This window comes from Leuciscus leuciscus (assembly GCF_965113295.1).
Source record: "Leuciscus leuciscus genome assembly, chromosome: 15".
Lineage (NCBI taxonomy): Eukaryota > Metazoa > Chordata > Actinopteri > Cypriniformes > Leuciscidae > Leuciscus > Leuciscus leuciscus.
The window spans coordinates 8504020-8521355 of record NC_138739.1 but is presented as its reverse complement, the minus strand read 5'-3'; the positions used below and the strand labels follow the sequence as shown (position 1 = coordinate 8521355).

At 39.2% G+C, this 17336-nt stretch overlaps 2 protein-coding genes across 2 annotated transcripts in view; one reads left to right on the top strand and one right to left on the bottom strand.

The window, feature by feature from the left end:
- Positions 1-17336, bottom strand: part of LOC309476053 (uncharacterized protein) — a 62994-nt gene that overhangs the window by 13587 nt on the left and 32071 nt on the right. The gene's annotated exons all lie outside the window — the stretch shown is intronic.
- On the top strand, positions 9560-16933 carry LOC309476193 (uncharacterized protein). The gene is made up of 12 exons (XM_082139442.1): positions 9560-9680; positions 10920-11076; positions 11295-11393; positions 11536-11622; positions 11931-12017; positions 13142-13228; positions 13537-13623; positions 14011-14097; positions 14201-14227; positions 14468-14550; positions 15994-16037; positions 16669-16933. Exons 2-12 carry the CDS (start codon positions 10989-10991, stop codon positions 16703-16705), a joined length of 813 nt encoding a protein of 270 aa, XP_081995568.1. The 5' UTR covers positions 9560-9680; positions 10920-10988; the 3' UTR covers positions 16706-16933.

Genomic DNA, 17336 nt, shown 5'->3' with positions numbered 1-17336 from the left:
ATTCAGGATATGATCCGTTTATTTGTGATGGTGTAGTATCTTTCGTTGATAAAAACGAAACGAAATCAATTCGGATTCTCCGTGACACCGGAGCAGCTCAATCGTTCATACTTGATAGTGTGTTACCATTCTCGAAGGATTCGTCATGTAATTCAACTGTCTTAGTTCAAGGCATTGAACTGGGAATACTTGAAGTACCATTGCATTATGTGAATATTAAGTCTGACCTAGTTTCTGGTCCTGTTAAAATTGCTGTGCGTCCGCAGTTGCCTATTAGAGGAATTGAGTTAATCCTCGGTAATGATGTTGCCGGAGAAAAAGTTTTGCCGTTACCCGAAGTTATCAATGATCCGATTTATGAACTTCAAAATTCAAAATATTTGGCTTCTGAATTTCCTTCTGTGTTTCCTGCGTGCGCAGTTACGCGAGCGCAAGCTCGTAAATTCGGAGTTGTAGCAGGTCTTTCTGATAGTTTCTTGAATCTGACTGAACCTGTTGATGAATCTCTTAATACTTCTGACGTTCAGGGCTTAAAGCGCACTGAGTCGCTGTCCACGCACTTGAGTGCTGAAGTTGACCTGTCATTGTTCATTGACAGAGCGTCATTAATTACTGAACAACGGCAGGATGTTTCTCTTTCTCGTTGCCGAATGTTAGCAGTGGAGAAAGATGATCTAGATAAGAGACCTGTTGCATATTTCTGGGATGATGGATTATTAATGCGCAAGTGGTCATCAGTTGTTTGTGAAGTTGAATGCAATTCAGTCTATCAGATCGTGGTACCTATGAATTCGCGTTCTCACGTTTTGACTTTGGATCATGACCATAATTTTTCGGGCCATCTAGGTATTACGAAGACTTATAAACGCATTTTAAGACATTTTTTTCTGGCCTGGGTTGAAATCAGATGTAGTGAAACACTGTCGATCCTGTCATGTTTGTCAGCTGGTTGGAAAGCCAAACCAGATGATTCCTCCTGCTCCTTTGTGTCCTATACCCGTTGTGGGAGAGCCGTTTGAACACCTCATAATAGATTGCGTTGGTCCGTTGCCCAAAACGAAAACTGGGCATAAATATTTACTCACTCTGATGTGTACGGCTACTCGTTTCCCAGAGGCTATACCATTACGTTCTCTGAGTACTAAGGTCGTGTTGCGATCTTTGATTAAATTTTTTTCTACTTTTGGCTTGCCAAAAATAGTACAGACCGATCAAGGATCTAATTTTATGTCCAGGGTGTTTAAACAAGTTTTGACTCAACTGAACATAAAACATCATGTGGCTAGTGCCTATCATCCAGAGTCTCAAGGCGCTTTGGAAAGATTTCACCAGACTTTAAAGTCTATGTTACGTACCTATTGCGCTGATTCTGCCAAAGAGTGGGACGAAGGCTTACCATTACTGTTATTTGCTATACGTGAAACTACACAAGAATCTTTGGGTTTTAGTCCGGCAGACTTGGTTTTTGGGCATACTGTCTGAGGTCCACTTAAGCTTTTGAAAGAAAAGTGGATGGGAATCCACTTCGACCAATGTGTTGGATTATGTGAGCTCCTTTCGTGAGCGGTTGCATAAAGTATGTGATCTGGCTCGTATCTCATTATCGTCTACCCAGGCGAAGATGAAAAGCCATTTTGATCAAAAGGCCGTTTTTCGCAGTTTTGACAAAGGCGACAAAGTCTTAGTTTTACTACCAATTTTGGGGTGTGCTTTGCAAGCACGTTTTCATGGGCCGTATGTTGTCGAGTCTAAGCTCAGTGAAACCGATTATGTGATATGTACTCCGGACAGAAAAAGGAAGACTCGCGTATGTCATATTAATATGTTAAAGCCATATGTGACGCGAGACGATGACAAAGAGTCAAATAACCCTATTGTCCCGGTTGCTTCTGTTTCTGTGTCTATGACATATTGTCCTGATGAAGATGGACTGACTCTGCGAAATATCCCTGTGACTGGTGTGCGATTGCAGAATTCACAAATTTTTGCAGATTTAGAATCATTTCTGTCATACCTGCCTGATTCGTCTCGAAGTGATGTAAGTGAGTTAATACAGTCTCACCATGCTCTGTTCTCAGATGTGCCTTCACGTACTACTGCTGCGTTTCATGACATTGAGGTAGGAGATCATACTCCAATTAAGCAGCATGCTTATCGTTTAAATCCCACCAAACGTGAGTTAATGCAATCTGAGATAAAGTATCTTCTGGACAATGGTCTTGCTGTTCCTAGCTACAGTCCTTGGAGTTCACCATGTCTCCTGGTTCCCAAGAGTGACGGTTCAGTTCGTTTCTGCACCGACTATCGAAGGGTTAATGCAGTTACGAAAGCAGATTCGTTCCCCCTTCCTCGTATGGAGGACTGCGTGGATAAAGTTGGTTCTGCTAGGTTCGTTACAAAATTAGATCTGCTTAAAGGATATTGGCAGGTACCCTTGACGCCCCGGGCTGCCGAAATTTCTGCGTTCGTCACTCCTGACAATCTACTACAATACACCGTTATGGCTTTCGGTCTTCGAAATGCTCCGGCAACATTTCAGCGCCTTATGAATTCTGTATTAGCTGGTGTTTCTAATTGTGAAGCATATTTAGATGATGTTGTGATTTATTCCTCCACTTGGGATGATCATTTGAAAACCCTTCACGATGTCTTTAATCGCTTTCAAGAGGCTTCGCTTACCGTTAATCTCGCAAAATGCGAGTTTGGTAAAGCTACGGTAACCTACCTAGGAAAGCAGGTGGGTCAGGGACAAGTTTGCCCAGTTTCTGCTAAAGTGCAAGCTATCCTAGAATTCCCTATGCCAAGAACTAAGAAAGAATTGAGGCGGTTCTTAGGCATGGTTGGTTATTATCGTGGTTTCTGCAGAAATTTTTCTGATATTGTTCTGCCTCTTACGAATTTGCTTAGTCAATCTCGAGATTTTGTTTGGTCTGATCTTTGTCAAACAGCTTTTGATTCGGTTAAAAGTCTTTTATGTAGCACCCCTGTGTTAAAAGCTCCGAACTTTTCCGTTCCTTTCAAAATTGAGGTGGATGCTAGCGCAAATGGAGCTGGTGCTGTGCTTTTGCAAGAAGACGACCACGGCATGGATCATCCTGTGTGTTACTTCTCGAAGAAGTTTTTAAAACATCAACTGCATTATAGCACTATCGAAAAAGAAGCTTTAGCGCTATTATTGTCTCTTCAGCACTTTGAAGTATATGTGGGTTCGAGTTCATTGCCTGTTAAAGTTTTTACTGATCATAATCCACTAACTTTTCTTGCAAAAATGCAGAACTCTAATCAGCGCATTATGCGGTGGGCATTGATTGTACAAGAGTTTAATATTGACATCTGTTATAAGAAAGGAAAAGAGAATGTGTTAGCAGATGCATTGTCACGCTCTGTATAGGAATGATGTTAACTCTTAGTGGAGGGGGTGTTACGGAATTATGTAATTTTGTATAATGTTTTGAGTTTGTATATTGTTTGTATTTGTATTTATTTTGTTATTGTTGTTTTTTGTGTGTGTGCTTATTTTGCTGCTCTGTTTTAGGATTACGATGATTAGCTGTGAGCTGGCTCCACCCCTTTACGTGGGTTTAAGACCGTGCTTCCGTTTCGAGAGGACGAGTTGTTGCGATTCCGGGCCGGTCGCACTCCTCCTGGCTCCTCTCCAGCCGTCAGACCATTGTTGTAGTAGCTTATATGTTAATTACTTTCTTTTTGTTTTTAGTGGTGTTCTTTGTAGGGTTGACCTGCCCTTTTCTTTTGAAATCCTGTTCGTTCTGTTTTGTTTGAGTATGGAGGGTAATTTGTTGTAATTTTGATTTTGGATACTTTGAGGGAAGTTAGTTGCTTATTTTATTTATTATCTGTTTTGTTTGTTATTTTGGGCCTTGGGTCTTCCTGAAGACTATAACACCTACTGTTTTTTTGTTACTTTATTTGGTTACATTTAACTTTCAAATAGTTCAATTTTTTTTGTCTTAATAAAACGTTTATCGTTTTTTCTTGATTTTTGAAGTCACTTGAGTTCTTTGGGTCTGACGACTGGGCGTGGGAGACATGTTTATTTATTTTATTCTTTTGTTACGATTAACCCTAGACGAATCGTAATACTATTATTATTTTTACTTCTATTTTGAAACTGTTTTTATTTTTTTTATTTTCATTTTATTTGAAGTTTTAGTATTTGTTGTGTGTTTTTGTGCTTGTTAGTGTGGAAGAAATTTTATCTTTAAGATGTGTGTTTGTCTCTTATTCAGTGATATAATTTTGTTTGCCACCACATTACTAATTTTATAATTTATGAAATTGATTTATTTATTCTTTTTCTAAATGTTAATCTTCTGCTAGCATGTCATTCTTTCCTAGCTAGCAATTGGCTCTATTAGCTAAAAACATCCACCCTGTTATGATATGTTGGATTGTAAGTGGACAGCTTCTACCCTTTAATGCTAAAAGGCTCGGGACACACCAAGCTGACGGTCGGCCGTTGACCAACATCGGGCCGTTGTTGAGCGTCATTCGCCTGTTTTTGCATTGAGTTCTGAACAATCAGCACCAGTCAGACTTCATTGCTCTGATGCGAACGGCTTTCAATGGACAGTAGCTAAAACTGCTTGCTAAATGGCGCTAGATGACATCATACTAGCGAGTTTCACAAACTATATACGGTTTGTCCAAGAAGTCGCTAGGTGAGATTTGATGAAAGGGGTGGGAAAGACAACATCGCTAAATGGGCAACACTGACTTACTGTTTTTCTTTTGTTTTTGTTTTTTGGCCGACTGAGCATGTTGAATCGAGAAGAGAAAACAGTCTGACTGGCTGCACGTAAATAACGAGACGACGACACATTCAGCTTCCGTCCCCGCTAGTTCTTTTACAACGTCTTGATGTGTCTTAACTCTTGAAGGCCTTAAGAGTAAGAATGACTTATACATTCTATTTATTTATAATGCTGTCAAAGTGAAGTATTGAATGAAATATGCTGTCATAAATACACAAATACTGCTGAAAGTTTCAGTGACTGCAGATTGTCTGTACTGTAACTTAATGCATGTGTTTTGTTAGACGGCACCAGGGCTTGATAAAGTTAAACTGCCTCCTTGACATCATTACATACCTTTAACTTATAACATTACAGAACTGATTAATTGAAGTCAATATAAGCTGAAAACCTTAATGTCAATCCCTGAATTTTTATTTTATTTTACAGTTATGAATGTATGCTTGATTAGAAATGTAGCCTAATGAAACTTATCTGGCAAACAAAATACTTCAAGCAGAAAACACCGATTTACTCGCAGCCATTAAGTTTGTAAATTGCGCAGCTGATTGCATTCAAGTTCAGTGAAGTTCAATGAACTTTTGAGAATTAGCTATACGATCTTTTCCCAACCCGAAACCAGACCAAACAAAAGACAACGCATGATGGGTGAGAACTTGAAGCATTACTCTGTTGAGGAAACGGCAACATGAACACAGTGACGAGACTGAACTTCAATGCTGTGAGCGGAGAAACGGCTGCACGGTTTAGAGACTGTAACAGCAAACTCATGATATATTGAAGATTTATTAACGTTACGAAAGCCGTTGGACTGTAACGAGCCGCTGGAGCGATTGCAACCTGGTCTCACAGAATTCCGTGAAATGAACACGGCCCCTTAACTCAAAATCCGTGACAGTTTCACGGAATCGCCGAAAATTCCGTGATGTGCCCACGGAAGTGATCCCTATGTAAGTCAATGACAGGCAGCATCCGTGGTCCACACACGGATTCCCTGTTCCAACAATTGCGCTCCCCCAGTTGACGTCGTTTTATAATTTGGAAACGTATGGCTTTAAATATTCTGAGTTTACTTAAAGTACTTCAGTTTAAATGTTTAGTCTCAAAGGGATTTTAACTTGATATTGCACTGTTCTGTCGTCGTTTAATCGCTATGATAGCTTCTGGTCACCTCATTCCGTGACGGTACCACGGAATATTCAGTAGATTGTTTCACCTTCACTGGACGATATTGCCTATTGCTGATTTTGACACTTTAAGTAGGCTATTCAAGTTGTCTGTGTTTGCGATGCAATGTAGCCCAATTAAACTGTGAACCTCTTATCCCCCCCTGATCAGTTTGTATAGCCTTTTGCATATTGTGAAATTCTGTGATGGCACCACGGATTATTCCGTGGTGGACACACGGATAACCGGATCACTTGCGCTCCCCCAATTGACGTCGTTTTATAATTTGGAAACGTATATGGCTTTAAATATTCCGAGTTTACTTAAAGTACTTCACTTGAAATGTTTAGTTTTAAAGGGATTTTAACTTGATATTGCATTGTTTAATCGCTATGATAACTTCTGGTCACCACGTTCCGTGACGGTACCACGGAATATTCAGTAGATTGTTTCACCTTCACTGGACGATATTGCCTATTGCTGATTTTGACACATTAAGTAGGCTATTCAAGTTTGCGATGCAATGTAGCCCAATTAAACTGTGAACCTCTTATCTCCCCTGATCAGTTTGTATAGCCCTTTGCATAACATTCTGTGATGGCACCACGGATTCTTCCGTGGTGGACACACGGATAACCGGATCACTTGCGCTCCCCCAATTGACGTCGTTTTATAATTTGGAAACGTATGGCTTTAAATATTCTGAGTTTACTTAAAGTACTTCAGTTTAAATGTTTAGTCTCAAAGGGATTTTAACTTGATATTGCACTGTTCTGTCGTCGTTTAATCGCTATGATAGCTTCTGGTCACCTCATTCCGTGACGGTACCACGGAATATTCAGTAGATTGTTTCACCTTCACTGGACGATATTGCCTATTGCTGATTTTGACACTTTAAGTAGGCTATTCAAGTTGTCTGTGTTTGCGATGCAATGTAGCCCAATTAAACTGTGAACCTCTTATCCCCCCCTGATCAGTTTTGTATCCCTTTGCATATTGTGAAATTCTGTGATGGCACCACGGATTATTCCGTGGTGGACACACGGATAACCGGATCACTAGAGGCAGGCTTGATCAATCAAACTCCCCACCTCTCCATCCATCAGCCTTAGTTTAAATACTATTTGGACTAATTTACTATTATTATTATTATTATTTATTTTTTTTACTGTTCACGGAATTGACAGATAGGCATATACAAACAACAAAACACGATAAAGATTAATAATAAATGAATGTTAAATCAGATGAGTCTGTTGCCATGACGGCGACACGTCACACTTCCGTACGCGCATCCTAGAATTTCGCGGTTTTTACAGCCATTGCGAGGATCACCTCTACAGATCGGTATGTATCTCAAGCCTGCGTTACGTATTTATTTACATCACCTTTATTGTTTATTCCCGCACTGCAATTGCAATAATGCAAACTTTGGCTAACGTTACTGTTTCAACGTTACTGTTTCAAAAGTGGATTGTAAAACACATGTTTATTGGTTAGGATGAAATGGTTTCTCAACGGGCAGAAATTAAAACTTTTAGTTAAAATGTCTTAAAATAGTCCAGTCATTTTATGAAAAAAGGTTGAACAAATTGCAACAAAAGCAAACTCAACTGATTTTGTATCCTCAATATGTCCTGAGTAAGGGAAAAAAAGTCCCGAAGAATCCCATTAGGGGAAAGTTTCGAAAAAGACCCAAATATACCCTATTCATACGCCTATTCATTCTTTCTCTCACGTGAATAGAGTAGAATTTTTAACCTTTAGATATCACCATGGAAATCACTGAGTTGATTACTTATATCAAGACAAACAAAAAATGTATTACAAGTTTTTTTTTAATTGTTTGTTAACATGGACAAACGGTGCATAATCTAATTACGAAGGCCTGTATGTGCTAATTTGCATAAATACCACAACATATCTAAACATTGGGTGAAGCCAGGTGAAAATGTCTTGTTGAATCTTGTTGACTTAAAACAGTAAAATACTTAATGTTAAGGTCTGAATGGAACCCATTTAGGCTACCCATGAACATTAATACATAGAGGCAGGAAGAAGTACTTTAGAAACCAGCCTTTATTAATTTTTAAGAGATTGGGTTTGGGGGATTGTTTCTGGGGGACGAGTCTGAGGGAAGAACAGGAGACAATGGTAAGGAGAATGCAGAAGACAAAAGGTAAGTAAAATAAAAAGTGAATCCCCAGAAACAGTCCCACGGACCCAGCCCCAAACCCCATCTCTGCAATAATAATTAATAGAGGCTGGTTTAAAGTACTTCTTCCTGCCTCTATGTATTAATGCTCATGGGTAGCCTAAATGGGTTCCATTCAGACCTTAACATTAAGTATTTTACTGTTATATGTCAACAAGATCCAACAAGACATTTTCACCTATAACTATACCCAATGTTTAGATCTGTTGCTATTTATGCAAATTAGCACATACGTAATTAGATTATGCACCGTTTGTCCATGTTAACAAACAATAATAAAAACTTGTAATACATTTTTTGTTTGTCTTGATATAAGTAATCAACTCAGTAATTTTCATGGTGATATCTAAAGGTTAAAAATGTTACCCTATTCACGTGAGAAAAAAAATGCATAGGCGTATGAATAGGGTATATTTGGGTCTTTTTCTAAACTTTCCCCTAATGGGATTCTTCGTTTTTTTTTTCCTTACTCAGGACATATTGAGGATACAAAATCAGTTGAGTTTGCTTCTGTTGCAATTTGTTCAAGGTTGACCCCCATTTTGGCTTAAAATTACTGGACCATAAAGGAATTTGTAGTTTTCTACAATGGTAACAGACATTATGCCTTCTGTCTGGTTTACAGAATCAAAACATGTCAAAAAGTGGAGGGCTCAAGAAGACCTGCACAGCATGCAACAATAAAATTTTTAATGGCTTCAAAATGTGCCCTATTTGCAAGGCCCCACAGCCTAAAAATGTGCGCCTAAAAAAAAAGATTGAAAAATTTGAGCAAAAAAAAAAGACATGGGTTGCCAACACTAAAAAAAACCAGGTGACCTCACACTTATGGGACGATGCCGTCATTTTGGTAAGTAACTTTTGTTGTTCTATGTCACCATAGTCCAGTTATTTTGGGGTACTTGAGGGGACTTTCTGATTCTTAGACAAGATAATGCATTAACATCTTTATGTGGGCTATTTATTCAACAGTTTCAGCATCTTAACTACTCTACTGTCATTGAAAAACATTGCAAACAGACCAAAGACTCTCAGGATCACTTTGGTCATAGCCTGCGATGCAGTACTGTAAGATGTTTCACAGTGCTCTTCATATGAAGAACATTTGACTTTCCCCTTTGCACAACAAGCACCAGTATGTAAGCACATGGCGCTCTGTTGACATCACATTTTGTGAGCTATTTGACACGTGAACTGAACTTGGCCAATAAGACACAGGTGCATTAGATATCAGACTGAAATCTAATGGTGCTACCATCTGACCTTGTTAGTGAGTGAGACTGCATTTCATACGAAATGGCATTTAGTTTTCACCAAAAGTAATACTACTAACACTGTTCTTGATATGAAGCGACATTGCTACTTACATTGCTACAGGCTACTTGCCTGACGTCGTCATACTCAGAGTCTGATACTGCTCCACTGAGCTTTGATTATGGGGCGTTTCAACTGAACCAGGAAGGAAAATGCCTCTCCACTCAATTGGATAGTCAACGGCTCTGCCTACAACCAATCAGAGCAACGGAGTAAGTGACGTATGTTTTTCATTCATGTTTCTGATCTACAAATGCCTTGATCGTGGTTCTCTGTTCCTCTTTTTTAAAACGAATGCGCTGTCGATATCATCTATAACTGTCGCGATGGCGGAATCTACACATAATGTTTTATAAACAAAGTTCGAGAGGAGCACGTTCAAATAATCAATCCAATCAACTTGTCATCAAACAATGACCGTCTACGGTCTACACTATCAGCATGAGAGGAAGCATATATTTATTCACTCAGTCAACTCACCTAACATTCCTTGACATTTTTCAGCATGCCTCCACTCACTCTCGGTTTGTTCTTCCACAGCCTGGAATACGGGGGGAGTACTTTGGGTTCGGGCCGAATACCGAGCCCGGAACCTCTCCTCGGACAGCACGCCAAACATGCATTTATTCTATCTGACTTATTTGTAAGTGTGAACTCGTGAAATAACAATTCTTCAGAGGCAGTCATCTTTGTTGTAAACGAATTCAACCCAAGCGCTCTTAGATGACGTGGATGATTACGTTGCTCATCTGTCCATCATCGTATAAAGCCCGCCCTGACCATTTGATTGGTCAGAACAATTTTTGTTCGAGCATAATAGCTCCTCAACGGATCGAGTCCAGACCGAACTTCCCGACCTAAAAATGTTGTGGACCGGGCTAAGTTCGGCTGGCATCCAGGCTAACTTACATGTTTATGAAGGATGAACATGACACATGCATGTGCATACTCTTACTATTTTGGTCTTTTGTTCTTGTCTTGTAGTTTTGTCATGTGCTTGGGTTTCCTTGGGTTTCCTTTGTCCACTGCTCTGTCATTGTGATTTGTCAATATACTAGCTGCATTTAAGATCACAGAAGATCTGGCAGGGCTTGTTCGACTTGGCTGGCTGGCTGGCTAAGTGGGTGAGACTTGTTGGGCAAAAGCCCATGCAAATTCAGCAATATCACTTTTGCCCAACGAAAAAAGTCCCACCCACCTAGCCAGCCAGCCAAGTCGAACAAGCCTGTTTAGTCAGCCATGCAAAGGGCTTCTGGGATCTTCTGGGATCTTGAATACAACTATTCCTTGTAATGTTCCAAAAGTATGCCTTGACCCTAAGTATTTCGTGTTGACCTGCATTTGTGTCCCAGCTTTGTGATATTCTGATAAGCAGACAAAGATCCATATACACCCACACCAAAGTACTTGTAATTGTTTTTTTTTTGTTTTTTGTTTTTTTCCATCTTTAGATAGAGAAGCTGCACTCAGTCGGCTGGAGGCCTTTGCTCCTTCTGGAATATCCACACAAGAAGGCCAAAATGATCTTGCCTAAAGATCTGGTGTTGGGCAAGAATGCACAGACGTGTGTGCAAAACATACATGAGATTTTTAAAATGATGGTTGAAGGTAAGATTATATTTGTATACTATACAATTTATCTGTGTATTTTTTTTAGATTATTATGTATGTAGGGGTAGATGGTGTTGAGTAATTACTGGAAATAGTAAGGGCAACTTTGCTTCTCTGAGTATCTGAGGCTTGTGGGTGTTGTTTTATTTTGCCTTAGCTTTCACATTTTGACCTAATTGCATATTGTAAATGTTTTTGTATTTGTACTCTTCTAGCAAATACAAACCAGGCAACAGACAGTAGCCATGAGTCTGAGGAGGCTACTGTCACTCTGCATTTTGAGACAATAGCCAACCCATCAACAGGAGTACAAGGTGCGTTTGGCCCAGATTTGGTGCCTTCGCTTTGTGTTTTCCTTGAGATTTTTGTGAGAATGTGCTTTAGCAGCAGATGTCTTTTCACTGCACCTAACTAAACTTTTATGAGGCACAATGCTATCTCTCCACTCATCCTCAGATTCAGTAGCCACCATATGCATGGACCAGGGGGCTGGGACTATGGCTGATCAGGAACAGGATTTTAACCAACCTTCTACAGCACAAGGTCTTAAGCTCTTTAGCTTTATTTCTGTTCTTTACATCCTTGTGAGATGTCCTTTAGCAGCAAATCTCTATTTTGACCTGGGGCCGTATTCACAAAGAATTTAATTTTAGCACAAAGAGAATTCCTAAATGACGTTAAAATTTCCTCACTAAGGCAAATTTTAGCGCTAAATTTTCCCCTAAAATGTTGAGATACTTTCATCCCTAAGATTCTTTGTGAATACAGCCCCTAATTGTACTATATATTATGTAATCTGTGTATACACTTTTGAGAGACAACATCTTCTTTCCACTCATTCTCATCCTCAGATTTGACAGCCAGCATGAATTTGGACCGGGGGGCTGAAACTGAGGATGGTCCAGAATTGAATCTTAGCCCTCCTCCTACAGGACAAGGTGTTACAGTGTCCAGAGTACCTCCAACTAGCCTGGTTAAAACCAGACCATTCTCAGTAGTAACTGAGTTTTGGTCTGGCAAAGCTTCATTAATTACTCATTTTCAAAGGGGCATCACCAACGGATGCGCTCAAATGCCTCTGGGCGTGATTGGATAGACCTAAAACCAATCAGAGCGATCGTCATGTGTAAAGCCATATGCTGCGTCCCAATTCGCCTAAGTTACACTACGCCATAAAAGTATGTACTCTTTTTGTGAAGGAAAGGTATTTACTTTTGAATGTGTAGAAAAAAGTAGGCAAGCTTTGGGACATACTACTTCATCTTTATCGGACGGATCTGTCACGTGCGTCCTGTCACGTAAACTGCCCTGTCAATCATCTCGTCACAGTTAAAATCCTCTATTAAATCTAATTTAATTTCCTACCGTTTCTGAGAGAAATGTAGCAGCACGTTCATCTGCCAGTGGGTCTTTCATGGAGACTGTCCTCATGTGTTTGCAATTTGAATATAATAATGCATTTAAAAGTTGGTGCACTTCACCAACGGAGGTCGCTCAAATGCCTCTGGGCGCAATTGGATAGGCTAGACCTAAAACCAATCAGAGTGATCGTCATCGTGTAAAGCACACCTTAATGTTTCTGATTGGTGCCTCGATTTGACGAATTACAAATGGGCTTGAATGAGCTCTTTGCCAGACTACTTGCAGAGCAAATCTAAATTTGCCGGGAAGTTTGTCTGGGTTTTCCCAGGCTAACCTCCAACCATAGCCCTGCTATTTTAGCTCACTGTATGTTGTCAGTAGGAACAAGAACGAGAGAATTTGGTACAACATAGAGCGAATAGAGAACAGGAAGTTTACTCTGAATGGTACCATGTGAAAATAAACTGAAAGTGAGCTCATAGTGTCATTGTATTAGCGTAAACAAATGGTTTTCTATGTGGTCTATGTTGTACCAAATTATCACATTCTTTTTCCTACCAACAGCACTTGGGAAGCTTAAACAACAGGGCTATGATTGGATGTACTCTGGAGTATCGCTTTAAGCTCTTTTTTCTCAGATCTCTGTTATGACTTAATTGTATATTATGATAGACAACACTATCTCTCCACTCATCCTCAGATTCAGTAGCCACCATATGCATGGACCAGGGGGCTGGGACTATGGCTGATCAGGAACAGGATTTTAACCAACCTCCTACAGCACAAGGTCTTAAGCTCTTCAGCTTTATTTCTGTTCTTTACATCCTTGTGAGATGTCCTTTAGCAGCAAATCTCTATTTTGACCTGGGGCCGTATTCACAAAGAATTTAATTTTAGCACAAAGAGAATTCCTAAATGACGTTAAAATTTCCTCACTAAGGCAAATTTTAGCACTAAATTTTCTCCTAAAATGTTGAGATACTTTCATCCCTAAGATTCTTTGTGAATACAGCCCCTAATTGTACTATATATTATGTAATCTGTGTATACACTTTTGAGAGACAACATCTTCTTTCCACTCATTCTCATCCTCAGATTTGACAGCCGGCATGAATTTGGACCTGGGGGCTGGGACTGAGGATGGTCCAGAATTGAATCTTAGCCCTCCTCCTACAGGACAAGGTGTTACAGTGTCCAGAGAACCTCCAACCATAGCCCTGTTATTTTAGCTCACTGTATGTTGTCAGTAGGAACAAGAACGAGAGAATTTGGTACAACATAGACCAAACAGAGAACAGGAAGTTTACTCTGAATGGTACCATGAGAAAATAAACTGAAAGTGAGCTCATAGTGTCATTGTATTAGCGCAAACAGATGGTTTTCTATGTGGTCTATGTTGTACCAAATTATCACATTCTTCTTCCTACCAACAGCACTTGGGAAGCTTAAACAACAGGGCTATGATTGGATGTACTCTGGAGTATCGCTTTAAGCTCTTTTTTCTCAGATCTCTGTTATGACTTAATTGTATATTATGATAGACAACACTATCTCTCCACTCATCCTCAGATTCAGTAGCCACCATATGCATGGACCAGGGGGCTGTGACTATGGCTGATCAGGAACAGGATTTTAACCAACCTCCTACAGCACAAGGTCTTAAGCGCTTCAGCTTTATTTCTGTTCTTTATCTTTGAAAGAATATGCTTAAGCTTCAAATATCTGTACTGTACTGAACCAAGTCTATTTGTTTATATAGGGACAAGACAAAATCAGAGAAAGAAAGGTGAATTAAAATCTGACATCTGATATTCTGCCCTTTTTTACCTTATCAACACAGAGTATGAATTGATTTGTTGTGCAGGTCTTCCTAATATTATTGGTTTAATTAATTTCCATATTAATTGTATGCAGTCTTCATGTTGTAGATACGTAAAGTTTTTCAAGTATCAAGTATTTTTCAAGGCTACATTTGCATTTGGATTATCATTTATCATTCACTACTCTATGTACTTATGTTGTACAGTGAGAACAAAACAGAAAGATTGCCCCCACAACAATCGGGATGTGCACCCATACCGTGGCATAATCCGGACAAGGCAGAGAAAGGTAGGATTGGAGAGGTAGTTAGATTGTGTTATCTGATATGATGCCTTCCCTACAGAAAATACATCTTGGCTAGCCTAAGCATGTTTTGAAGCTGGTTTGATCAGCCATTTTTTTACCAGTTCATGTTTTTGCATGAGATTTGATGGTTTAGTTTGACCATCTTATGATGTCCATTCTTAGCCTGATGCACCAAACGCTTTCACATTATTTCACTTTGTGCAAAGCGCCTGGAACCTATCCATTGGGATATTTGCTTCCCGGTAGGTAGATACTTTCTGCTTCAACCAATCGCTACTGCTTGGTCGTGACGTATGTTACGCGCTGGAATGCACCGTTTTCTCTTTCAGCCCGCCCTAAAACTGCCTTCTTGGGCACACTACTCAAGGCCCAGGTACCCCAGCGGGTTAAGTGATAAGTTACTCAGCATCATAAATTAAACTAAAGCGAACCATAATTGGTGGGACCCGCATCATCTGCTTAGATGTCAGCAAAGCTAACACTGAATCTCCTGTAGTCACAGTGGAGTGTGTCCTATTGCTAAATTTCGAATGCATGTCCATAGCAATAGTGCCAATTGTATCACCAGAGAATTCTTTGTTGTCACTTCGATAAGATTACGCCTTGTCTCTATGTCTCTAAACATTTTCATTTTAAAAGTGTAGAATTATCCTTGAAAGGTCCTTAAATTTGATGCTTAGAAAGGGTGGGAACCCTCTTCCCTGTTAACTATATGATGGTTGCTATCCTGACAGACTATTGCTTGCAAGTAATCAGAATATGGACCTGATTGGTGTTGTTCTGGGGAATATTCATGTTCCTATTATCTTTAATCGTGTAAGACAAAAAAAATTGAAAAACTGGTTGAAGAACGACCACTGCTCAATAAGACAAAGGATCTTGCTGGAAATTAACATTTGACCTCCCCCTCATGCAGTCTCACCTAATCTGCATTTCATTCTCTCTCTCATGCACACCAAAAAGTCACACAAGAATACATATGGTTTAATGTGAATGATTATCATTGAGTATTATGTTTAGTAAAATTTAAAATGTCTCAGAGTGAGTGGTACAAATGTCTCATTTCCAAATAAGTAAAACAAAATGTAATAAGGTTTTTGGAATTTTAAAGAAAACTGGCACACAAAGGAAGATAGGCAAACATTTTTTAGATTATTAAAAAGTGAGTGTGAAATTGTTTGTGTAGGGAGGGAAACAAATTTTTATTTGTGCATTCTCTAAAACAATCATGCATCAGAGGCCCCCTCGAAAACTAGATGCCACATCTCAAGGGGTTTTCCTCTTACAATACATTTTAAATTACTGAAATTATTTGAAAACTGATCACCTAATGTCACTGCAAATCATTCAATTTAAGTTTGCATTGTAAGTCTGTGTGCAATATTTCATGTAGCACATTTCCATGTCTTTTTTTGCCTTCCACAGGGGAAGACCGAACTCCTGTATGATTGGATGCCCTGCGATCTATGGTATGGTACCCTCGCTTGGACATTTCACCCTTACTATACCCCATTTTTTACATTGACACAACACAAACCTTCCAGCAACTTCAAAGAAAACACGTTGCATGGCAACTAAACCAGTTGGTTAGAACTACTGTGTTTGACAGATGACATTGAGCCAAAAAACAAATCAAAGGAAAATAAACATGTCTCAAGTGTACTTTGACATTTAGATTCAAGGGGAACTGCTGAATAACATCTATTGACCTATAGCCGTAGCCTGTGATCATGATGCTTATAATTTTATTCTATACTCTATATTCTATACTATTCGTTACCAACCCTACTCTCACTCTCAAGTCTTTGCAATCTACTGTATACTACTGTATACTATCTTAATTTTATTAGGTTATGAGTAAACAGTTACCAGTTGTAAACGGTGTTGTCTAGATATTTTCCTTTGTTTATTGAAAACTCTAGATGCTATTTTCATTTTTTTAGGCCTATGGTTAATCTTAGAATCACTCCTATTGAATACTCTAATATTGTGTAATAGTATTACAGCAGTGTAGTTTACTAGTGTAGACGTTACAGCATTGAATGTGAAGTCATTATTCATACCTTTTTCACTAACCACCTATCTCTTGTCATTTTTCAGCGGGAAAACCTGGCCTCCAACCTGGGAAACTGATTGATACTTTCAGACGCGTACACTCTCTCGCTCTGTCATAAAATCTACACAAAAGTGCAGTGCTCTTATATGTTAATTGATCCTCACAAGTGTCCTTCTCACATGCTCTCGGAAAACGTTCAGACACACATTTCTGTCAAAAAAACAAACATTTCTGTGGTGCTCACGCCCACACACAAATACAATGTTAAGTTTTGTTTTTTATGTTATTTGTTCATTTTTGGTAAGTTTTTTATGGATTTAATAAAGATTTGTATTTACTAAGCTTTTCCATGTCATGTCTAACAGACATCACTCACACTCATGTACTGTAAGTGATACCTAGCAAAGATTGTTGTCATTTGTATACTAGGATGTACATGAAGACTTGAATGAATATACTAAGCTTTTCCTTTAGTAGGCATCATACTAACATCATTTGGGCTTGTTGGTAAATAGTACTGGGGACCCATTTGTATTACACATGCTAGTTTTTTCTAATCTCTTGTATGTTGATCATTTCTACTGTGTCTTTAGTCAGTACTGGAACTACTTTTCATTTAATTCCTTCCTCTTGCTGTCAAAGACTGGTACACACTATAGTCCCTTTCAAGTTGCACACCTTGCACACGTCTTCATTGTGGTACCAATGGTTA